We start from the raw sequence: 24,029 nt of genomic DNA on the forward strand, positions 1-24,029 counted from the left end.
AAAACCTGAAATGAATACGACTTTGTTAGAAATCAAATCGCTTAATATATTTTTAACCGAGTAAAGTCGAGGGCTAAAACTTAGCCACCTGTTCTCTATGAAAGTGCAGCTTCTTGTCAGCTCGGCACAAATATCCTCCGACAGTAGCTGAAGGCTACCCAGAAATGACCAAAAAGCATTTTTAAACCTGTGGTCGTAACATCAAACCGTCTTATAAATATGTGATGCAATTTAAAATGTTCCCATTAACTTCTTTTTCATGTGATTCCAATTAAAAGCCCCATTTTTATTGACACCCCAAAAGTATTTGACTGACGCCATCCAATGGGTTAAAATTAGATTTCAGAAACGAGGTAGATTAGAGGTAAGACTATTTTAATCTGGTGCTGGTATCTCGTTTTAAGGGCCATAATAAAGACATATGACATCCAGGTCAGAGGTCATCAGCTGCAGAGCAATGACTGATCACATTGGCTCTACAAAAAGAAACACCTTTGTGATTCATTTATTGGTATGTGTGCTCCTGGCATGTTTGTAGGTTTAGCAACTACATTTTAGTAGTAGTAGTAGTGTAATTTATTTGAGCGTTTAATGTAATTCATGTCATTAAACGTGACGTTATAATATATGGCCTGTAGAGGGAGCCAAACATCTAGAAATGAACACACCGCACCTGTTTGCATTAAACGCGCTCAAAGCCATTTCATTGTCAATTTAATACTGAATGCATACCAACAAAAAACACCCGGGACACTAATCTGTATATCAAGACAACACTCGGATATCTCTGGTTTTACAAAGTTAATGAATGATAAGTACTTTTTCATCCACATTCTTCAGATAGGAAGAGGATTTATCTGCGTCCCAGCTGTTTCTTAAATGCCTTCAAGGACTTTGCCATCATTGGCGCCACTCCTGTCAGACATAAACAGGCAAATGTGGTACAGTTAGCAATCATCTGTGTCATTCCGAGTTTTAAATTAAATGACCCCAAAAAATACAAACCAAAACTGTTAAACATTGATACAACCCGGTGAATGTCGACGTCTAAAACAGCCTTGACAGCTCACTTGTTTTTTTGCGAGGGTCTTGTGTGCTGCCCGTCCCAGCCGTCATCGTGCTGGTCCTGCCGCTTTGTTCGAAGCAGCTCTGCCTCGGCCTGTTGTCCGGAACCTTAACACTAAAAAATAAAATAAAATACAGCGTGTCATCCAGTGTCCAGGCAGTAAAAACAATAAGCGGTTTGGGATTGTTTCATTCCTCATTTTTAAAAGAAACGGTAAATATTTGTTCAAATTGAGGGGGCAGAAACCAACCAGGGCCCGAGCTGAGGAGGTGGCTGAACGGCAGTTCCATGAAGTTCCTGCTGTATTCGCACATTTCTTGGAGGCTTGGCCGCAGTGTGAATGAATGCCATCTTCACCTGTCGACCTGGAAGGTACAATAGTTTACCACATAACACATTATTGACCATTTCCGACGACGCTCTAAATGAGTTCAGTCTGGGACAGGAACCTTTTGGTTTGTTAGAATGCGCCGAGACGATGCTTTTTGTCAGTCTTTGCAGTTTCACTTCCCTTTCCTCCGACAGTCTCATATACATCTCTCTCCACGACTCGTATTCCTGAAGTTTGGCATCTTTGAAGTCCCTCTCACAGTGCTTCCCCCATAGGTGGTCCGTCACGCCAACGTAGACCTGTCGAAAACAATTTGTTTCCTCTTTTTCTAACTTCCCAATCCAGCTCTATGATGTCACAGGGAGCATTTATTGGCTAGTAAAGGTAAACCTGCAAGTCACACTGCACATGAGGCCAGAACAGTGCAACACAACTGCTTAATTAAACACTGAAACCGACAACCTTGGATCATGCTGAATAACAAAAACAGAAGTTAAGCCTACACTTCCTGGATTTTCACACAATAACCAAAAAAGACCCAGTTCAGAGGAGGAAAAGGTCACATGGTTGTGTGCAGGACAAAATTCCAAACATCCCTAATTAGGAAGATACGACCGATACTCATTTGTTATTATGTGTCCTATTGTATCAAGTTTATGAGTATGCACAACTACATGCAAACAGAGGGGGGAGGGAGGGAGGAAATGGAACTTTTCAGGAACTTTTCTGCCAAGAAAGGGCTTTTTAGAACTTACTGAATATTCCTACATAAGAAAGTTTAAATATTAGCAGCAAATACTCTGTTTTTCCAAAAGAATCTGGACAAGTGCCAGTTGTTCACATGCAAATCTGTGCCCTAGTCACATTCTTACTGGGTTGTATTCCTCAATGCGCAGCAGCTGCTCCGGCGTGCACCTCTCCAACACCGGCTCGAGGATTTCAAAGGGGACCCCGCCGGTTTCATATAGCACTGAGGAGACAGCCCTGCTCCTTAGTATGAATCTGAGGCTGGAAGATTAATCAGGCCTCAAACATAAAGGTGGATTTACTCACAGTTAATGTTGTTCTGCAGTGTGCGGATGCACTGCTGGTGCAAACTCATCATAGACGGGAGGAAGATGGTCTTGGCGCCAGAGTATACTTGCATCTTCCTGTTAAATCGCTGCCCGGTAAAGATGGCAGATTCCTCAGCGGCGTCACAGAAATCGGACTCTTTTGTAACTTTAGGACGAAAAGAAATGAGCAGAAATGAGAGGACGCATTGCTAAATACAGCTCAAGTTACTTGAGCCGCGGTACCTTTTTTCTCAGAGTGAGACGCGGTTATTGGGTTTTCATACTCAGACGGGCCACCAGGGGAATACAGAGTCATCAGTTCCATGACAGACTCCCTGATCTGGTGGGGGGGGGAATCAGGTTAGTGGGGACGTGATGAATGAGTAGCCACAACCATTGTGTCATTGTCAAGCTAACCTGTTTTTCAGAGGCAACACAAGAGGCCACCTTCGACCTGACGGCCTCCATTCCGGAGTCTTTTGTTGCTTCCTTTTCTGCAGTCTTCTTGGGAGGTTTCACTCCGGATTTAACTTTCTTCTTCAGAACGTTGACATCATAGTTCAGGTATGACTCAAAAGACAAGGAGGGCCCCTCAGACTTGCTCGCCTTCTCCGCGTGTTTGGATTTGGACTTTTTGTGTTTAGAATGTTCTTTATTTTTAGGTTCCCTGTTCCCTGCAGCGTCCTTCTGTTCACTCAGCCTTTTCCTTTTCCCGTCTTGGGTCTCAGGGCTGCCCGACGTTCCCGAAAATCTGCCGTCGTTGACGTCAGCGCCTTTTAGGTTTCGAGAATGTTTTTGACTGTACTCTGGTAATAAAGATCTGTTATTGTCCTTTAATTTTGCTCTGTCAGATTTGCTCTTCGTGCCATCTTTGGTCTCAGGCCCGGTCTCCTTCTGCTCAGAATCCTCTGTATTTTTGCTTCCAAGCAAAGTGTCGTCTTCCATGGATCTGCTACTACTTTGATCACAATTCTTCTCAAAAACAACTGGTTTATCAGTTTTCTCCCCATCTACCCAAACAATCTCATCATGATCCTTATGCCTCCCTTGCCTCTCTAGATTTGCTTCATTGGCTGAAGAGTTCTGACTACACTCCTGACGTTTTAAGGAATTATTATTCAAATCCTCAGGGTCCAAACTTCCTTTTTTTGGACAGTTTTCGTCATCCAGTTTGTCTTTACTGGACAAACTCTCCAATGAATCCCCACCTTGACTGAATACATGCAAGATTTGAGATTAGGGTAAGACAACGAGGGAACTACGGAGTGTACTGAGGATTTTTGTTCGTGATAGAACAACTAAACTAAATAAGGTTAAATATCTTTCACCTGGTGGAATCCTTGGAGACCAGTTGCTTCCAGCTCCTAACCAGAGACCTGGCGAACTCTCCAGCCTCTTCATGTCTGCGCAGAGAGTTGACCGTTTTGCCAATCCCCGTTTCCTAATGTGCATGCAACAGAGGAAAAATAGAGCGGAAAATTAAAATTTAACATTTCAAAATTGCACAGGCAAATGCAGTGCAAAGCACATTTGCAAGAGGACTCACAGACAGGATGTCTAATGTGATATCCAGATCCTTGAGTTTCTGCAAATTTTTTAGTAGCTGAAAAAGAGCAACCACGTGAGTAATATCCACTTTGACACATCTGAGAGTTCAGCACAGGTAAAACATCATATCCTCGCAGGTACTCAAGCAAAATGAGACCTGCCTAAAATGGTCATTTGCCTTCTGGAGCTGCACACATGCTGAATGCACGCTCAGAACAGAAGCTATGTTTGGGAAGTCTTTTGACTGACAGCTATAAATGGAAGCAACTGTCGTCTCTGAAAAAGTGTCAGCTCTGCGGCTGCTGGGGTGGAGACGTGTGACTTTAATCTCAAGTCGATTTAATTCATCTTAAGAATCATATTGATAGTTTGGTGGCGATCCCCTGTTGATGACGGACAGCAGCTGGAAGAGTTGCCAAGTTTAGCAACATGGCACCTCCCAGTGAAACAGCCTAACCAACTGCATTAAAGCCAGTCACAATGTGGCAGCGCATGTCTGGGACACTAAACAAACGAGAGAAAGGGGAAAAAAAGCTCAATGAGTGTGTTTACGCACGATCCACGCGCGCAAAGGAAGGCCAATCATTAGTGTTTCCGACGCGAATATGGATCAACACAAAAACGCCGGAATCTACCGTTGCAGACTCTGAAGAGTCTGTGAGCTTGAGTTTGAGCCGCATGATCTTCTTCACCACATCAGACCTGCTGGCCATCACAGTGACTCACGTGCAACCGTCCGCACACGCCGGGGAGCGCGCGCCCCTTGATGACGCGGTTATAAAGAACGGAAACGGCGGGTGTGCACGGTGGACCAATTACAGCCACTAAATAGATCTCCTCTTTGGAAAACTTTTTTTTTTTTAAATCTTGATTTCAAAGTTTATTTAATCTCATCTTCAAGTAGTTAGAAACACAGATGTTAAATATAGAGTACAAGATACTGCCAAAAAGAAATCAAGAGCTGATTTTCAATTAACCCAGACAATTATGTTATCCACATTTCCTTCTAGATAAGTTAGTTACCTCTGAATGGAATTCTTATAGGACATTATACAGATCTCTGTTGACATTAGCTGATTGGAGGCTATTGTAGGAGAGGCATGTTGGGAGTTGGGGGTGCGTGGTCCTTCTGTGAGATGTATTGCACAATACTTGATTGGCACTTATCCCCCAAGAGGAGGAGTTAACGGCTTGTCTCCTTCAACGGTGGTGTCTACTGGTCTCTCCTGCTCCAGCAACTGGAGGCACCAAGCTCCTTCTTCTCCAGCCTCAACTCCATTTCTCAGGTAAGTCTATTTGCCTAAAAGACAGATCAATACTCGTAATGTCTCAGCCCTGTCAGTTGTTATGAAACTCTGAAATACTCTTTGTTTTCCATGAGCTGGGTAAATTGAATTCACCCTTTGTTAAAAATATATATTTAGTAAAAGGGTCTATAGTGTCCATAAAATGTGACTAAGTCACAACTTTCTGTCAGGTTTTAACAAAGTGCCTTGATTGGACTTTCTTTTAATTTCAGTCGCGTTGATGAAAAGTGCTCAATAAACACAAAATAACTAAATCGCCGTGATTTTGAAGTTCAACACTCAGCAGATATGAGCGCAGCTGCTCAAAGTCTATAAAAGGAACGTCATGGGGAGCCTCAGCTTTGCTATTCCTGGACATGCTGCTGATAAACCGTGACAGATGCAGCGTGCTGACACATTCACTTGTACTATAGCCGAGCGTGTTTTCAGCACAAGGTCCTGTAAATATGAACATTATATCAGGGCTCAGTCAAACAAGTTAAACATTAATTTGATATTATATACGCAAACATCACAAAACAACAAAGACATGATTTAAAACTGACTGTTCAATTGTGTGAATATAGCAGACCTTCAAGTGCAATGTATATTGTTAGTAATATTTTGATATCAATATGATGAGCTTTATAGAACTTTAAAAAAAACATCATTAAAAGTCTAACAAGCTTATATTCCCAGAAGGTTTTGGCTGTGTTGTGCTGCTCCAACCATGGCACCAAAGAAGAACAAGACTGCCAAAAAGAGTAAAGGAGACATAAATGAAATGACCATAATGGTGGAGGACAGCCCTGTCAACAAGATCAATGGGTTAAACACGCTTCTGGAGGGAGGCAATGGCTTCAACTGCATCTCCACTGAAGTCACAGATTCTGTGTATGCCCCAAACCTACTGGAGGGTTTAAGCAACATGCGTCAGGAAAGCTTCCTCTGCGATCTGACGGTGGCCACCAAGTCAAAGTCATTTGATGTCCACAGGGTTGTCATGGCCTCCTGCAGCGAGTACATTCGAAACATCTTAAAGAAGGACCCCACCCTCCAGAAGATTGACCTGAACGAGCTTTCTCCCGTCGGTCTTGCCACGGCCATCACATACGCTTACTCTGGAAAGCTGACCCTGTCTCTCTATGGCATCGGCAGCACTATTGCTGCAGCCATGCTGCTGCAGATTGGCACCTTGGTCAAGATGTGCAGTGATTTCCTCATGCAGGAGCTCAGCGTGGAGAACTGCATGTATGTGGCTAACATCGCAGATGCCTATGCCCTTAAAGAAACCAAAAAGGCCGCTCAGAAGTTCATGCGGGAGAACTTCATTGAGTTTTCTGAGATGGAGCAGTTCCTGAAGCTCACCTTTGAGCAGATCAGTGACTTCCTCTCTGACGATTCCCTCAGTCTTCCCTCCGAGCTCACGGCTTTCCAGATTGCAATGAAGTGGTTGGACTTTGATGAGAAGAGGTTGAAGTATGCAGCAGATCTCCTTACTCATATCCGCTTTGGCACGATCTCTGCCCAAGAGCTGGTGAACCATGTCCAGAGTGTCCCGAGAATGATGCAAGATGCAGAGTGCCACCGTCTCCTCGTTGATGCCATGAATTACCATCTGTTGCCATACCAACAGAACATCCTCCAATCGCGCAGAACAAAGGTCCGTGATGGTCTGAAGGTGATACTCACAGTCGGTGGACGCCCCGCTTTGACGGAGAAATCTCTCAGTAAAGATGTTCTCTACAGGGATACAGATAACCTGTGGAATAAGCTGACAGAGTTGCCAGCAAAGAGCTTCAATCAGTGTGTGGCAGTCTTGGATGGTTTCCTGTACGTGGCAGGAGGCGAGGACCAGAATGATGCCAGGAACCAGGCTAAACATGCTGTTAGCAACTTCTGCAGGTAAAAATCTTTTGATGTTGTGGCTTCGTCTGATTATTTGATCCCGAGAATCAACAAGCCATGAGTGATCCTTGGCCTCTCGCATTCTTTAGGTACGATCCTCGATTCAACACTTGGATTCACTTGACCAACATGAGCCAGAGGCGAACACACTTCAGCCTCAACACCTTCAACGGGCTTTTGTTTGCTGTTGGAGGACGAAATGCCGATGGCGTGCAGGCCTCTTTGGAGTGCTATGTGCCCTCCTCCAACCAGTGGCAAATGAAAGCTCCCATGGATGTGCCCCGCTGCTGTCATGCCAGCTCTGTTATCGATGGCAAAATCCTGGTGTCAGGAGGCTACATCAACAACGCCTACTCCAGGGCTGTGTGCTCGTACGACCCCTCCACTGACACCTGGCAGGATAAAAGCAGTCTGAGCACGCCTCGAGGCTGGCACTGCGCCGCCACCGTGGGAGACCGGGCCTACGTCTTCGGCGGCAGTCAGCTAGGAGGTCGAGGAGAGAGGGTGGATGTCCTCGCTGTTGAATCCTACAACCCTCACAGTGGCCAGTGGAGCTACTGCACGCCTCTCCACACAGGGGTGAGCACAGCAGGCATTTCTCTTTTGAATAACAAGATCTATCTCCTCGGAGGCTGGAACGAAGGCGAAAAGAAGTACAAAAAATGCATTCAGGTTTATAACCCAGACCTCAATGAATGGACTGAGGACGATGAGCTGCCAGAAGCTACAGTCGGCATTTCGTGCTGCGTCATCACCGTACCCACGCGGAAAACACGCGAGTCAAGAGCCAGTTCAGTGTCCTCTGCACCAGTCAGTATATAAGGGTTCAGATGCAAGGAGTTATTTTTCTCTCTGCTAAATAAGCCTTTACTAACAATCAGCTAGTCGATTATGAATCACAACAGTGATCAAGAAAAATTTGTAAAATGTAAAATTTGGGAACAAGTTTTTGTTTTGTGTTAAGGCAGTGCACAAGTTTTAAAGATTGAATCTAGAATTGATTAGAACACATGAGAAGATTAGATCCCTCACTCATAAGCAAATGTTTCTTTTAAGTTCCCAAGAGAGCCTTTCAATTGAAATGCCTAACAAGCTATTTATTAAAAAAAAAAAAAAAAAAGTCTCGCATAACAAGTTTCACTATTTTAATTTTAAAGAAAAATGACAATGCAAAACAATTATTTGCTATGTTTAAAAAAAACTCTTCTTATTCCTTGTGGTCCTGGTAACCGGTGACCGAGATACTTGAGCAGAAAAAGCTGGAGCCATTGTAAGTGTTGGCGGGCACCTACCAGGAGTAGGTGCTGGAGGTGGGAGTTTAAACACATGACACAGAAAGCTGGGGTCCCTCTGCATGTCGGTCATGTACAGAATCAGCGTTCATGTGAATGTAACCTGTGTAATTGGCAATTCTTTCGAAAACGATTCGGAATGAAGGAAGTCGGATGGGTGTAGATATGAAAGAAAACATTTTGTAGAAAAAAAGGAAGGTATAACGGGGACAACGTCAGCCTGGGCTTTCCGGAATGACGGATATTATGATCTCCCTGACTGCTCATGTCCTTTCAGAATGTTGTCTTTTTGTTGTTAAATTAAATAAATTATGAGTAAACTCTGAGCAATGGTGATTTATTTATCACTGTAAATAAACCAATGCAGTTTTGGTGTTCCTTGTGTTTATTGAGAGGCCTGAAGATCCAGAAAATGTGTTTTGAGAACAAGTGGAACATTACACAGCCAATAGTGGTACTGTTACATACTATACGTGATTGATCAGTATAGATTATCCTACTTTTCAGTAGTAGCAGTTTTGTATATGTCTAGGTTTCATATGTCATTATTGTATATTCCCTTTAGCATCACATGTATTTAAAGTTTTAAGCCAGAAATCAAACCTACAAATCAAACACTATTCCATAGTGAATAACAACCTAAATATTAGAATTGATATGTTGCTTTAGATATTATCTTTAGTATTCCCAATATTACAAATCTTGCCAGATTCCTATTCCTATTTCTCACTATAAATATTATTAGTAGTAGTAGTAGTGATAGTGATAGTATTTGTAGTAGTACTTTTTTTAATTATTATTGTTGAGTTCTTATTTAGTTTTTTCTTTGATATAAAGTTATATATTGTCATGTGAATCCAGTGTGCATCTGTGAGAACTTCTGTTGTGTTTTGTGTGCATTGTTGCGTGTATAATATCGGCTACACTACTGCTATTGTTAAATCATTCTCTAGCCTACATACAAGATCTGCTGTTTCATAGAGGTTGTAAAGGCATGATTACGCTATTTTATCTACTCAAGGAAGAAAGTGAAATTTGCCATGTCATCATTACAGTCACCTTTTTTTTGTCTGTTACCATCTTAATCTCGGACAACTAATAGGAAACCAATTTGCCTTCCAAAATACAGGAACAATAATGAAGATGTGTTAAAAAGAAATGCAAACTGAATTTGTTTGGAAAAATAATCTCCTCAATTTGCTGAGCTGGTCAAACTGGCTATATCAGCTATCAGTTTACCTGTATTACAGTGGTGATGTAACTGTCAAGCATTAAAAAACAAGACCTTGGCATTAAATTTCATTTTAAACTTTCGTTATATCTTTAGATACGAATAGAGCAATCAAATCCCGCGACGAAAACAAGAATGTAAAGATCTAGCCTCGAAAAGTATTTTGGAGTTTAGTTTTATGTGAGGCAAAACTAGCACAAATCTTGCATATTTCTATAAATGAACTACCTTTAACTTTAGTATATAGGACAAAGTTCATAGTTGTTTCGGTTTGCGTTTAAAATTAAAAATATTTCACGTCCAACAATTTTCAAAGATTATTCAGCGTTTTTACGGGTTTTTTGACAACAGAGCACTTGAACGTAGCATCGAGCTCAGGGGGGCGGAGCCAGCAGCCAGAGCTGCTGAGTCATAGTGACGTCCTTCCGCTCCACGCTCCGCCTGACGATGTCAAGTGTGTACATCCGAAAGGAGTGCGTTCATTTCGGAGAGACGTTCCGTTGCCTACTTCCCTAACTTCCCTACTTCCCCGTGCTAACTCGCTGCGCTAGGGGCTATCTGCGCTTGTATTAGCTTGTGTTTCCCGCCCCGTTTAAATAGTGTTAACGGTTTAATTTTAGCGAGCTAAACAATTAGCAAGTGATGCGCAGGGGCCTGCTTCTTCTTTATAGCTAAGGTTACCGTTACGTCAGGCCGTATCCGAACGCTCAGACACCGCCTGCAAACTCTCTGACAACAGGTTACGGGTCTTTCTGTTTGGCAAAGACTTGATGCTAGCTCTGCGCGACTCGTCAGGGTAACTCACTACCTAAAGGCTCCTGGAACAGGTCGGAAAGTCGCTGCCCGGGTCAATAGTTGACGCTGTGAGATGGGTCTGCTGTCAGTGGGCTCTCCGCTTAACTGGGAGGAAACCAAGAAGTATGCCGACCACATTAGAAAGCACGGCATCATCCAGTTCCTGAACATCTACAATAAGGTGAAGGAGCGGCAGAAAGATGTGCTGAAGTGGGGCGATGAGGTAAGAAAATAGCCGGCTAGAAATCCCTTTCACACCCAAAAGCCCGTTTATTGACTGCATATATTGCTTTATTGGCCACATCTGCTGTCACATGTTCTTTTTGATGTCATAATGTCCAACTAGTGGTCTGAGATAACGATGTCTTTGTCGTTGTATCCAGTTTTCATTGTTGCATGTTCCTCTTTTTGACCTCTTCAGATTTCGGAATCAGTTATGTAACGAACATGTAATAACAAATCTCACCCATCTAAATTCCAAGCTGAGGACTGTGCAAAAGATCTATACCCCCCCCCCCCCACCCCTCCTCCCCACCAACAAAATTCATATTGAAGTTTTGTCGACCGTCGGTTCATGAAACTCCAGCATTCTACAGCTTTAGCAAAGGGTGTGGAATGCTGTTGTTATAGATTAATCCCTCTTTCAGACAGGGGATTACACAGGAGCAGAGAGAAAGTCAAGGAAACATAACTGATGAATTGGAATTGATGTCCGATCTTGAAAAGGTCTGCCCGGTGCTGCAGCCCAGCATCTGATCCAGACACCAAACATTTGAGCGGTCAAAAGACCAATTCTTTTTATTCACTTCTCTTCTTTATCTGCGATTATCTTGTTTTTAGGTCGAGTACATGTTGGTGGAATTTGACGACGAGGAAGAAAAGGTTCGGCTCACGCTGAACAGCGGACATCTTCTGGAAACCCTCCAAGACCAAGGGGAAAGGATAAACCCCAAGTAAGCAAACAGTCCTGTTTTCCATTCCACTTATCCCTGCGTTCCCTGGGCGCTACAAATTTCTTTGAAAAAGTTTAAACCAGGATGTTTTGATTAGGTCAAAGTTGAGCTGCTGGAAGCATTTTGTGGTCTGGAACATGCTTCTGTCAGACTTCGCTGGAGGGGCTCAACAGTCATATAGAATTTAATTTAGGTTTGCCTATTGCAGATCAGCCTTTAGCGCCACCAGAAGATGAAGTTTGTGGCACCTACTGCTGTAAAATATGTGCTTTTGTTTCATTACATAGTTATTTCTAATGGGGTTGTTTTTCCACCGTCTCTTGGTGTGTGTGAATCAACACGATATAGTCTCATAACATATGACATCAGGCTTTATCATGTTTTCAAAACCTTTAGCATTGGGGTTGACCTTTTGACCCTCTTTAATAGTGTAATTGTGAATCCTTCAGTAGGCGACAGTAAGATCGGAGGGAAGCACATTTACCGTTTGGGAGGGAAAGAGCAGATATTAAATATTCTACGGACGCATGCTTTTATCAGCTTGACGTTTGTGCATGTTGGTGCTCGGCCATACGGGGAACATACGTGGCTTAAAAGACATTCTTTTCCTGGCTTATTTGGATGGCTGTGATGTTACTGATGGCTATGATTGACGAGCAGAGCGCTTGAGCTCTACGCGTGTGCTGGTCTGTTTCAGATTACTCATCAGCAGTTCACAAACGTCCAGTAACAGACAAACTGGTTTGTAATTAAGGATTTGGAATTTATCGAAGCTAATGTTTAATCTGAACGTGTCACACACACATACACACAACTTTAGTTTTCTGTCAATTCTACCATTTGTTGAGCTGTTTAAGTAAATGTAATCAACACAACCATGGCTGAAAACCAAACAGGTGCTTATTACTAGTAAAAATATTTTTATGTCAGCCTGCCTTTGACAACCTTGTGTACTTAAGGCTGCATACCATAAAAGTGAATACCGCTGTCAAAACGATCCACCCGGCCTGTGCCTGCTTCTCCCAATGGTGCGTTCCCAGTTACTGCCCCTCTCACAACTCGTCTTTTTTCCCGTCCGCAGTCACCCGACGCTCTGGAGACCGGAGTACGCCAGCTACATGATCGAAGGAACTCCAGGACAGCCTTACGGCGGCACCATGTCAGAGTTCAACACCGTGGAGGGCAACATGGCGAAGAGACGGCGAGAGGCCTCTTCTCTCCTGGACCACAACCAAACCCTCTGCACCATCACCTCCTTTCCAAGGCACTTTACACCCGCTTTACTTCACTGCAGTGCACATATATATTTTCATTTTCTGCTGTATTTGAAGATCATTTATAACAGCAAATGTTCATGTTTTGGCTGACGTTGCAGGTTAGGTTGTCCAGGTTTTACCAAGCCAGAGTATCGGCCAAGTCCCGTTGAAAGCAGAGTGGCCAAGTCGCTCTTTTTCCCAGATGAAGCCATCAACAAACACCCAAGATTCAGGTAGTTATCAGAGGTCAGGACACGTTTAAACACCCGTGTCTCATCTGGTGCAGATGAGCTTTCCTGTCATGGAATCTGAGCGTTCATGGATGTGTACATTTGTATTTTTAGTAACATTACCAGAAACATTCGTCACAGAAGAGGAGAGAAAGTGGTGATAAATGTCCCCAGTAAGTCCGGCACAAACTACAGCGTTGTCATTGTTAGATTCTGTTCCCTGGTATCATTTACACACACATAAGCTATTATTAAACCTGTTAAACAGGTGTTATCACGAACCACCGTTGGACGGTACAGCAGATGAATGCCAAACAATGTTTAGTGTCTTAGTGATGCAGGGATGTGTGATTGTTGGCACAGCAGCAGCTGCTGCACCTCATCTGCACGAAGGCACATTAGTGACAGCCACTCCCCCACAGCTGTTTGAATGTGGTGGAAAAACCAGTCCTAGATTTGACATTTCTAAGAGCTTCCGTGTACAAAAGGGCAGATTAGGATGTGTTTCAAATTAGACGTCTGGCTTATTGTTTAATTTTGATTCTCAGTCTTCAAAGACAAGTGCACTCCATCTCCATTTGTGGAGGAGTTCCCCGAGGACGACGGGGAAGCTGCCAAGGCAGCGCTGCCTGATCACATCTACATGGACGCCATGGGCTTCGGCATGGGCAACTGTTGCCTGCAGGTACTGAGTAGAGCGCGCGCGCGCGTGTGTGTGTGTGTGTGTGTGTGTGTGTGGAGCTTTGACACGGGGCTGCGGTGACCTGAGTTATTGTGACTTACGAGTGCAGCGTTTACAATGGTAATGAGTCATTCATAAATGCACTTCAGCCTTTCTTTTACGATGCCCTTGAAGGTGACATTCCAGGCTTGCAGCATCAATGAGGCAAGATACCTTTATGACCAGCTAGCAACATTCTGCCCAATAGTGGTGAGTTGATAACGCGTCAATTAGGATCATCTGTCCCTTTGATGTTGCATCTGTAGTTATAAAAGGTGATTTCTGCGTGCGCGACTCGCTACTGAATAAACGGCCCGGCTCTTCCCAGATGGCGCTGAGCGCCGCCTCGCCCTTCTACAGAGGCTTTGTGTCGGACATCGATTGCCGCTGGGGAGTTATTTCTGCATCGGTTGACGACCGGACGCCGGAGGAACGGGGGCTAATGGTGAGACCCGCGACCTGGTGTCCTTAACGCAGAAACACAGCCGATCTTGAGTTTCCCGCCTCTGTTTCCAGCCTCTGAAACACAACAAATACAGGATCTTCAAGTCGAGATACGACTCCATCGACAGCTACCTGTCGACCTGCGGGGAGAAGTACAACGACATCGTTTTGACCATAGACGAGGAGATCTACGCACAGCTGCTTGACGCAGGTACCAAGGAGAACACGAGGAGGAGAGTTTTAAAGAATCTCAACTAGACGGTGTCGTGAGGGGAACTAAGCAGGCTGGTTTCTGTGTGTAGGAATCGACAAGCTGTTGGCGCAGCACATCGCTCACCTGTTCATCCGAGATCCCATCTCCGTCTTCAAGGAGAGACTCAACTTGGATGACGAGAACGACTCCGATCATTTCGAGGTGAGGGCGGGGAGCCGCAGACCTGGCGCTCCAGCCCGCTGCAGCTCACTCAGTTCTGGTTTTGGTTTTGCAGAACCTGCAGTCCACCAACTGGCAGACGATGAGGTTCAAACCGCCCCCTCCCAACTCTGACATCGGCTGGAGGGTCGAGTTCCGCCCCATGGAGGTAATAACAAGCGGCTCCTTTGAGCTCTCCAGCCTCTTTATGGCAAACGTGTCACGTACCAGAACTTGTCTTTCAGGTGCAGCTGACCGACTTTGAAAACGCTGCCTATGTGGTCTTTGTGGTCCTGCTCACCAGAGTGATCTTATCCTACAAACTGGACTTCCTGATTCCTTTGTCAAAGGTAAAATGAGCGTTGAGGGAATGTTCTGGACCATTCACACAGTGTCTGTCTGCCCCTCCCCTTCAGACGGCGTCTCAACTCCTCGTTCCCTCCCTCAGGCAGATGAAACCGACATTTTCATGTTGACATTTACCTGTGTGAGTTGAAGACCGCGTTCGCTCTGTTATCAGGTCGACGAGAACATGAAGGTCGCCCAGAAGAGAAACGCTGTCCTTGAGGGGATGTTTTACTTCAGAAAGGACATCTTTAAAGGCGAGTCACCCACAGCCTCAGCTGCAGGTCAATGCCCGCGGCCTCGGGCCTCAAACTGGTCTTCTTTGCCCACCAGGTTGCAACCCGGTTCTTGACGGCTCCGGTTCCGCCCAAAACGGCCTGGAGGGGGAGTGTGCTAACGAGGAGTACACGCTGATGAGCATCGACAACATCATCAACGGAAAGGTGACGTACTCGCTTGTTGAGAGCCCCTTAATACGCCAGGAGAAGCTGAAACCCCATGACGCTGACGCTTGTCTTCTTCCAGGAGGGGGTGTTCCAGGGACTCATTCCCATCCTCAACTGCTACTTGGAGAACATGGAAGTCGACGTGGACACCCGCTGCACGATTTTAAACTATCTGAAGCTCATCAAAAAGCGCGCCTCAGGTAAGATCCCGCTCACGTGTCAGCCGTAGGTCCGAGTGTCTCCGGCTGGGAGGCTGATTCCCCACCGTGTCCACCTGAAACAGGAGAGCTGATGACCACGGCCAAGTGGATGAGGGAGTTTGTTGCCAACCATCCGCAGTATAAGGAGGACAGCGTCATAACGGACAAGATCAACTACGACCTAATGGTGAAGTGCAACCAGATCGCCAAGGGCGACGAGATGTGCCCGGAGCTCATCGGGAACCCTGTCAACAAGTTTAAATGAGCGTCGCTTTAGGACTGACCAAAAAAAAAAAAAGAAGACCAAATGTGTGGTTTAGAATTCCAATAGTTTAGTGTGTGTGTGTGGGGGGGGGTGTTGTATCTGCATTATATCCATGTATATTTATACCGTATCAGATTTGTATGATTACAAACATATTTTAATAGGGTGAAGAGGTGGAAAGGTTGCGTAATAGAAATCAGATGTGTATTTATTTTTCTCTGGAACTTCAGTGTGAGAATGTAAATGTAGCAAATCATTGTACAGTAGTCTGATTTGAACTGTTCTGTAAATACGGCTCTTTTTAACACGGAGTGGGTCTGCGGGCTTCTTTTTCCGGATCAGTATCTTCTTCACATCTTTTATCGTTTTATGAGAAATGCTCGTTTCTCCTGACAATGCAGTGCACGTGATGCTGCGTCGATGTAAATCTGCACACCAAGAATGTGATTTTACAGCTGCCCCAGATGTTTTCTGTGTGTGTGTGTGTGTGTGGAGGGGGCTTTCAAATGAGCCAGAAGGGCTGCGTTTAATTTTGTCGACTACATACGAGCGACCAGAGTCATGCATGATCTCAGCCAACGTTGAAATCATTTGGATGTTTTATATCGCCTGAAACCGAAGCTGGAAATGGGAAACTGTTGAGAACTGAAATAATTTTCTATTCTGAAATAAAGTTCGTATTGGAAACTGAGGCAGGGGTGTCTTTGTACGCGTGCTGCTGTGAGCTGCTAATGCCAAAGAAACGAGATGCAGCTAAAAACGAGCGCAAAGTTTGTGACGTCACGCCAACACGCATGCAGGTCTGCAGGTGGAGAGTTGCACGCTCACATATGGTTCCCATAAAGCCTGCTGGTGTCAGATTACAGGTGTGAGCCGCTTTTGAATCAAACACGTGTTTTCCATCCTCCACAACATCCGAGAGAACCCTTGAGTAGACCCACTACTTCCTCGCTGTAGAGTTTTCACTCAGTCTTACACTAACACGAACCTGATCGGAGTGAATAATGGCTGATTTGAACCATATAAGTCATGGTAAGATCCTGTCCAAATACCTGTGGCTCATGCCTGAAATTCGGGGTTTCAAGAACCGTTTGCTTAACTGATTATGGTTGAATTCACTGGGAAATTTATAATTCTTTCAACTTATCAGCCTTAGTAAAACACAGTTTGGTCACAAGGTGGCGCCATTGCGCCGCAGCTCTGCACATGAGAGGTCTGCTGAATAATATACAAAATATTCTTAAACTCTAAAAAAATAATGGAGGCAAAGACTATCGCAAATTTATTGAAATTGTTTCAAAGTTGTTGTTTTTTAAATGTAAGAACTTTAAATGTCTAAATGACTGAGGAATCGTTTGTATGTAACAGCGTTTTTTTAAAAAAATTATTTAGTTATAAGTTAGATTCAGCTGGACAAAAGGAACATAACGCCCTTAATCCTCCTTCGTGGGAAATAATGTAGATTAGCTTAAAGATTCTATATTCGTATAATATGGACCAAAAGCGATCCCGATTTTATTGAGGCCATATGCACAATATCTAGCACATGTTGTCTCCTCAAAAGCTTTTCACAAGTATTTGACCCAATTAACTTATTCATCATGTTTTTATTCAGGGGAAATGATCACTTAAGTAAAGGTAGTACCTGAGGTGGCCCCAGGTGAAGGTGAAGATCATGACCCGGAGAGCAGAGCCTGTGTTTGTCTCGTCCTCTGTCCTTGTCTCGCATCTTTCCTCATGTCCTCCTCACTGCGCCTCCTCGGACCTCCACTACACGAGGTTTCATCTCACTGCTCCAATGCTCCATTACAGTGAACCACGTGGAGCCACGGTAATGTTCATTCATTCATGTGCCATGATCGATCCAGCTCTCGCTCCCTTCCCTTGCAGCGATCAATGTCACGTATTGCGTAACCATCATCTGTAGAGATTCCCTGCTTTGATTTCCACTGTTTAAATTAATTATCCTTCTAAAGTTTCCTGTATTATAAATGGAGTTTTAAACAGATGGAGGCTGCAGCTCTGCCAGGATTTATTTGAAGCTTAAATCATGCTGATTCCATTCTGTCCCTGCCACCTCAGTGACTCTATTTCCAACCTACAAAATCTCTTTATTGCCATTTTAATCTCATGCTGCCCATCCTCGGCTTCCACGTCGCCTGATTAACCAAATAGATTAGCCAATCTACCTGAACTCTGACCTTTCCCCCCTGCGGTTCCACGTGCAGACACGTTGATGTCATGGTTCGGACGGTGGGTGGTTCCAACACCCCGGGTCACGTCCCGGCTGCGGCTCTCTGGCGGGGGCGCCGCGCCAGCCTGCGAGTTCCTCCCACTTCATCTCCACCGAGACGCGCGGCTGCGCAGTGCGCAGACCCTCCGGACGGCCCGGGCAGCGCCTCCTCCGTCCCCGCCTCAGCAGCAGCGCTCTCCGGCTCACAGCAGCAGCTCATCAGCCGCAGGAACCGCCTCACAGCCCGGCTGATCGGTGAGTGTTTTAGGATCCGTTTGGACCGCGGGGCAGCGAGAGGGATGCCGATCCAGGAGCGCTCTTTTCTCCGGGTAATTTCGGGATGGTGGCGGTAGATCCCACATCCAGCGCTGGATCCGGTGATCTGTTGACGGGGCTGCAAAGTCCAAACTGTAGTGTTTTTTTACGTTCCACGTGTGATCCCAGATGGAAATGATATTCAACATCAATCACGCACAGCGCACACCGACAGCACAGCATCACTATGGAAACGGGGAATTCTGCTGTAAAGGTTTTTGAATCTGCTCATGGATGAACAAGTTGTTTTATGAATGTTTTCATAGAGGGATCATTCCCAGACTCTAATCCAATCTATGAAAAGTGTTTTTAAAGCGTCCCAGATTTCTTTCTTTCTTTGTTTTGGTCCTGCTTTTAAATAATAAAGACTCTAAAGATGCTGCAGACAAGGTGACAGTAAAAACTCCGACATTGACAGCTGCAGAAACCCGAGACGGAGATTGATTGTGCGCGTGTGTTGGCATCTGGAAAGGCTCCAGATGTTTTTGTACCTGTGAAAATTTGCAGAGTTTTTTATTGGGACGGTCATTTGTGGCAAACGTGTCCACGGGGACGTTTCAGGTGGTTCAATATTGTGTCACCTCGGTTCTTTTACGCGTTTCTCTGTGATCTAAGTGAAAATCCAGCCCTGATATCGAACCTCTGCCGGATGACATGTTCCAGAAGTGGAAACTGGGGTGTAATCGAAACGAACTGAGCGCTGCATTGCTTAGAAACAGGATTTCTGTGGTTGCTGTCAGGAATTTTAGGGCGGGTACTCGCCTGCCAACTTAAAATCCTTCCAGAACTTGTTGTAACGCTCTTCTTGCCACGAAGTTCCTCCTGCTGGGCGTCGTTTTTCAACGTCCAACTGCATGTTATCACGCTGGGGTGCCGCAGGGTTGCGCTCTGATAAGCTGATAGAGATTTACAGACAGTAAATGGCCCATCCAGAAAACACTCAGACCTGAAGTTCTGCATTTGAGCCAAAACAGGTTCTGAGACATTCCTGCTGCATAGAACACACACCACCGATCTTCTCTTTACAGCCAGCGTAACGCAGGACTCACCCGAAATCCATGTTCTCTGCTTCTAGGTGAGAGATGGACGCCTTCAATCAGAGGCTCAACGCCCACTTTGAGGCATGGCTGGGTCCCAGAGGTGAGTTCGGATCGCTGCTTCCGATTCTATCAGAACGGGTTCCGAGGCCAGAAACTTCCCTCGCCTGTGGCCCTTTTTTGATTCCTCGCATTTTGGTCTCCCCCTTTCAGATAAGAGGGTGCGGGGAATGTTGCTGCTCGACGGCTACCTGCCCACCCTCGCCCTGACCCTGGGGTACCTGCTGGTCGTGTGGATGGGGCCCAGGTACATGAAACACAGGCAGCCGTACTCCTGCAGAGGCGCCATGATGCTCTACAATCTGGGCATCACCATCTTGTCTTTCGGGATGTTCTCTGAGGTAAAAGGAGCCGGAGTGAATAAAAAATGGCTAATTGGAGGGATTTAGAGCAGCTCATTTGGCCTCAGAGGCGTGTGGATCTTATGTCGCATCAACGGGAGAGAAATATCAGGATGCAACGTCAGTACGTTGACGATGGGTTTGACATATTTCACCAGTGATTGTGACGTTTGTCCGCGTTGACATCTGCATTAGTGAAGCGGCTGGGAAATCCCCCTAATCCAGGCTCCTGGTAATACGGTTCAATATAATCCACACGGAAGCAGAAATTTGGGTTTTGTTTTTTTTACAAAGTTCCTGACTTTTTCCTGCACGTACCTGGATTGCAGCTTTGTGTGTGTGTGTGTGTGTGTGTGTGTGTGTGTGTGTGTGTGTGTGAGAGAGAGAGAGAGAGAGAGAGAGTCTAAAGTATAGTTCAGTCCCATCAGTCTGTGTTACGTAAGGCCGTGGGGCATAAAGGTTCTTTAACCCCTGCACTCTTACTGCTCCCCGACCTCCGTGTGTCCTGGAGGCCGTCCAGGGAGGAGGGGGGGTCGATTGTTTGTTAGGGCGTCTAGCGCTACCGTAGGGAGAACACATGACCAGGGAAGTTCAGTTTTATCGCTTAGATAAAACCCCGGTGTTTGCTTTTGCCCTGCTGCCGGTTGCTAGGCAGATATGTGTGTTTTTGGGGCATCGAGCCTGATTAAAATGTGCGTCCTTGTTGACTTTTTCAGCTTGTCGCCGCGGTGTGGCCCGGCGACTACCACTTCTACTGCCAGAGCACTCACGGCCCACAGGAGGTGGACAAAAAGGTGGGTCGGCCGGCAAAATGAAGGGATTTGATGTTCCTTTTTTTTCGTCTGTCGGAACAAACAGCAGCAGCAGCGGCTGCGGGTCAGCGGGGGTCACGTTCGCCGCCGTAGTTTTACTTTCAAATCTGCTCCCGTTTTTAAGCACCTGTAAATCCTGGCAGATAAGCTCTAGAGACAGGAGTCCAATTTAATCTGGTTCCTGCCGCGGCGCCCACTCCACCCGGTCGGGAACGGCGGCTCCCGGAGGAACGTGCACGGCTCTGCACATCTGCAGCCATGAATTAGTTCACCTAAGTCTCCGGGGCTCCCTGGAGACGCGCGCCGCGCTGGGATGCTAATTCGGAGCCGCTTCATGTGTCTCTCTGCTGCTCACGCACAGATCATCAACATCCTGTGGTGGTACTACTTCTCCAAGCTGCTGGAGTTCATGGACACCTTCTTCTTCATCCTGAGGAAGAACAACCACCAGGTGACCTTTCTTCACGTGTACCACCACATCAGCATGCTCAACATCTGGTGGTTTGTCATGAACTGGATCCCCTGCGGCCACTGTGAGTCTTTTATCCCAGAAAGAGCCAAATCCTTTTAAAAAATTCATCGTCCCATAAAAGGTTTTTCACCCCGACGTCGCTGCATTCATTTTTAATCCCTCCAGCGTTCTTCGGCCCCACCCTGAACTGCTTCGTGCACGTGGTGATGTATTCCTATTACGGCCTCTCGGCCATCCCGGCCATGCGGCCCTACCTGTGGTGGAAGAAGCACATCACGCAGCTACAGCTGGTGGGTTCATCATTTCTCCTCAGAACTCCTCAAAAGCCACTGCTGTTGCATCATGACCTTTGACCTCACTGAATTATTAAGGTTCTCGTGGATTCTGTAAAATCCTCCTGCGTCGTTAGCTTTGATGCTCTGCTGAGCCTCCATGAGATATTTGAGTCCGTGGGTCAATGTTACCTCTGCGTGAGCTCACTGGGTCACCTTCATGTCTGACCGGGGGGGTCGTGTTTCCTCTGCAGATCCAGTTTGGTTTGACCGTCTTTCACGCCCTGTGCGCCGTCGTCTGGCCCTGCGGCTTCTCTTTAGGGTGGCTGTACTTCCAAATTAGCTACATGGTCTCGCTGGTCATCTTTTTCTTAAATTTCTACACTCAGGTGAGTTGTTTTTCACCTTTAAATGATAAAATTCGTATGTTTAAGCGATAAATCTGCTTTGTTTGGGGTGTTTTTTTCTCCAATTGTATCACAATAAAAGTGCATTTTATGGGTCCAGTTAATAACAGGATGTTCTCTCCTCCATCTCTTCTTCCCCCTCACAAGACGTACAAGAAGCACAAAGCTTCTCAAAAGAAGGACCATCAGAGCGGCTCGACCGCCTTCAAAAATGGACACGCGAAGGCGGACCCGGCTGCTGCCCTCAAGAAACGGAGGGTTGATTGACCCCCACTCGCCCCTGTAGGCTAACGCTGCTAGGTTTTTTTTTCATTTTCTTATTTTCTAATCTAGAATAGTCTTGCACTCACAATAAATAGAAGCAATGGATGCAACGATCTACAGACTCTCATTGTTTCTACACACATTCCTGCCCGTGACGTCCTCCTAATCTGACCCTGGCGTGTCCTTTATCGCTGTCCATCGGGGACGTCCAGCCAAAGCAAAAGACAAACGAGCCCCTGCTGTTTTTCATTCTCGGAGCATCCACCAAGACGCCGGCGTGTCGGGGTCACCCTCGATGATGTGCCCGTCTCAACAACCGCCCGACGACTAGAACAACCCTCGCCACGGCGCTGAATGTGTCACCAGCACGTTACCACACTCTCGCCTGTGCGGTGGCGCCGCTTCACAATGTGCTTTAAAGTAAAATAAGGGTCTACACTAAATGTGTCAGAAAATACATCTTGTTGTATAAGTTAGTGTTAGATATCGTGTTTTATTCACCCAAAACTATGGGCGCGGTTGTGATTGTCACATGATCTACCTCAGAGTCTAGAGAAGAATGCAGAACGTTTATTTGTTTGTTTGTTTTCTAATTTGAAGTGAAGATGCAGTGAAGAGCGTGCCTTTTGAACCAGATGATTCGGTTCCTCGTGTAGCATCTTTTGATGTCCTAAACTCCAACAGGAATGTTAATTTGATGGAAGTGTGAGCTCACAGTGATTCTGTTGTCTGTCCCTTATGTGTTTATGTTTCCGTATCCAAGGATGGTTGCTATGGCGCAATGCTTGCAATGATTCACGACGGCTCCAATTGAACCTAGCATTGCCTCGACTGTATGCATGACTGAGATTCATCAGAAATTTGAAGAGTGAACAACGACCAACTTTATCAACGAATCCAGTCCATAATTACCTGCCTCCAACTCACACTGCAACCTCCCTTCCCTGCATGGCCTCCAGTATATCTGCTCACAAACTGGAATGCAGTGTTGTGAGGTCTGTTTAAATGAAAGCTGTGTTTATGTATTTAAACTGAGCTGTTCTTGAGGTTCAGAGAGACGAGCGAGACCCTGCATATGTTTTATAAAGTGCTAAGTATATTTTCTGAAAATCAGCGAAACGTGGGTGAGATGTGGTGCTTTACTGCTGTATATACATTAAAAAGGGGGATTGTAAATATTGGTTTCAGACTCTCCTTCCTTCCACAAAAATGTCATTATAAATATAGATATTTTTCTGATGGCATTGGTGTATTTATTGAGCCCGTTGGTGCTGACATGCTAAAACATTCCAGTAAGTCTGTGACAGAGCTGCAGCCGCTGAGTTCAACGTAACGATAATGTGACGTTTTATGCGTTCAAAGGTGAACATTTTGTTGACACACACCCTCAACAGTTTCACTTGTAGCATCGGGCTGTCGTTGAGAGCTGCTCTCTCCTGTCTGCTTACGTGCTCCAGCTCTCTTTTTAATTTAAAAAAAGGAAAAACTGAGAACGCTTCATGTTCCTGGCACCCAAGCTGGTCTGTGGATTCAGATATTTACTTTTCCACATAACTGTGGTGTGACTAACATGAGGCGTCAGCTTTGAGGGCTACAGAGCCGAGGCCTGAGGGGGAAGCTGGGGGCTGGATGATGGGTGTGACCTCAGCAGCATGAATCATGTCTGGATTATCAATCACAGTCTGGACTCAAATCAGCTCTTTAACTCATGTGGAGTCAATTATTTACCCGCCTTGTTTGTGTTTTTTTTTTTCTTGGTTCCGCCTGCAAAGCTGCCAACAGATGAAGAGAGGATGGGATGTGAGGGCGATGCTGCGATTGGCCTGGGAAAGGTCACTCCCATCACGTGAGCCCATGTGGAAAGTCAGGCTATGTTTTAACCCCTTAGAGTCCGGGGGGCCACAAACTCTGGTTCTCTGGAGCTGGTTCAGTGTCACTCTGAATGGGCGAGAACTTCAGTGAAGGATCGTGAAGATCGTATGTGATGCAGCAAAGTGAAGCAAAGTGACCCGAACCTGTGCACCTTGAACCT

General features: G+C 45.6%; 4 protein-coding genes across 6 annotated transcripts; 3 read left to right on the top strand and 1 right to left on the bottom strand.

Moving 5' to 3' along the window:
• Window positions 1-697: 697 nt before the first annotated feature.
• On the bottom strand, window positions 698-4,781 carry eloal (elongin A, like). The gene is made up of 11 exons (XM_057047295.1): window positions 4,636-4,781; window positions 3,999-4,055; window positions 3,781-3,893; window positions 2,870-3,665; window positions 2,696-2,792; window positions 2,451-2,618; window positions 2,270-2,367; window positions 1,516-1,696; window positions 1,317-1,431; window positions 1,071-1,180; window positions 698-915 (listed from the first exon to the last, which is right to left on the bottom strand). The coding sequence occupies exons 1-11, from the start codon at window positions 4,711-4,713 to the stop codon at window positions 854-856; spliced, it is 1,875 nt and encodes a 624-aa protein (XP_056903275.1). The 5' UTR covers window positions 4,714-4,781; the 3' UTR covers window positions 698-853.
• A 353-nt stretch (window positions 4,782-5,134) lies between these two features.
• Window positions 5,135-8,812, top strand: klhl31 (kelch-like family member 31). Of its 2 annotated transcripts, none has more exons than XM_057047293.1 (3): window positions 5,135-5,286; window positions 5,989-7,191; window positions 7,284-8,812. In XM_057047293.1, the coding sequence occupies exons 2-3, from the start codon at window positions 6,017-6,019 to the stop codon at window positions 8,014-8,016; spliced, it is 1,908 nt and encodes a 635-aa protein (XP_056903273.1). In that variant the 5' UTR covers window positions 5,135-5,286; window positions 5,989-6,016; the 3' UTR covers window positions 8,017-8,812. The 2 variants fall into 2 exon arrangements, with proteins under 2 accessions (XP_056903273.1, XP_056903272.1); XM_057047292.1 differs by having other exon boundaries at window positions 5,142-5,286; window positions 5,986-7,191.
• A 1,347-nt stretch (window positions 8,813-10,159) lies between these two features.
• On the top strand, window positions 10,160-16,475 carry gclc (glutamate-cysteine ligase, catalytic subunit). The gene is made up of 16 exons (XM_057047294.1): window positions 10,160-10,735; window positions 11,353-11,465; window positions 12,547-12,729; window positions 12,841-12,954; window positions 13,066-13,124; window positions 13,500-13,636; window positions 13,808-13,882; window positions 14,001-14,117; window positions 14,189-14,327; window positions 14,419-14,531; window positions 14,605-14,697; window positions 14,774-14,878; window positions 15,049-15,130; window positions 15,207-15,316; window positions 15,399-15,519; window positions 15,603-16,475. Exons 1-16 carry the CDS (start codon window positions 10,586-10,588, stop codon window positions 15,782-15,784), a joined length of 1,893 nt encoding a protein of 630 aa, XP_056903274.1. The 5' UTR covers window positions 10,160-10,585; the 3' UTR covers window positions 15,785-16,475.
• Window positions 16,476-17,237: 762 nt separating this feature from the next.
• elovl5 (ELOVL fatty acid elongase 5) lies at window positions 17,238-23,173 on the top strand. Of its 2 annotated transcripts, XM_057047376.1 has the most exons (10): window positions 17,238-17,615; window positions 18,013-18,272; window positions 19,408-19,472; window positions 19,583-19,770; window positions 20,487-20,564; window positions 20,944-21,115; window positions 21,220-21,344; window positions 21,581-21,715; window positions 21,881-22,015; window positions 22,761-23,173. In XM_057047376.1, the coding sequence occupies exons 3-9, from the start codon at window positions 19,415-19,417 to the stop codon at window positions 21,998-22,000; spliced, it is 876 nt and encodes a 291-aa protein (XP_056903356.1). In that variant the 5' UTR covers window positions 17,238-17,615; window positions 18,013-18,272; window positions 19,408-19,414; the 3' UTR covers window positions 22,001-22,015; window positions 22,761-23,173. The 2 variants fall into 2 exon arrangements, with proteins under 2 accessions (XP_056903356.1, XP_056903355.1); XM_057047375.1 differs by lacking the exons at window positions 17,238-17,615; window positions 18,013-18,272 and adding an exon at window positions 18,895-19,306 and having other exon boundaries at window positions 21,881-23,173.
• Window positions 23,174-24,029: the final 856 nt, after the last annotated feature.

Source organism: Takifugu flavidus, chromosome 11, assembly GCF_003711565.1.
Source record: "Takifugu flavidus isolate HTHZ2018 chromosome 11, ASM371156v2, whole genome shotgun sequence".
NCBI lineage: Eukaryota > Metazoa > Chordata > Actinopteri > Tetraodontiformes > Tetraodontidae > Takifugu > Takifugu flavidus.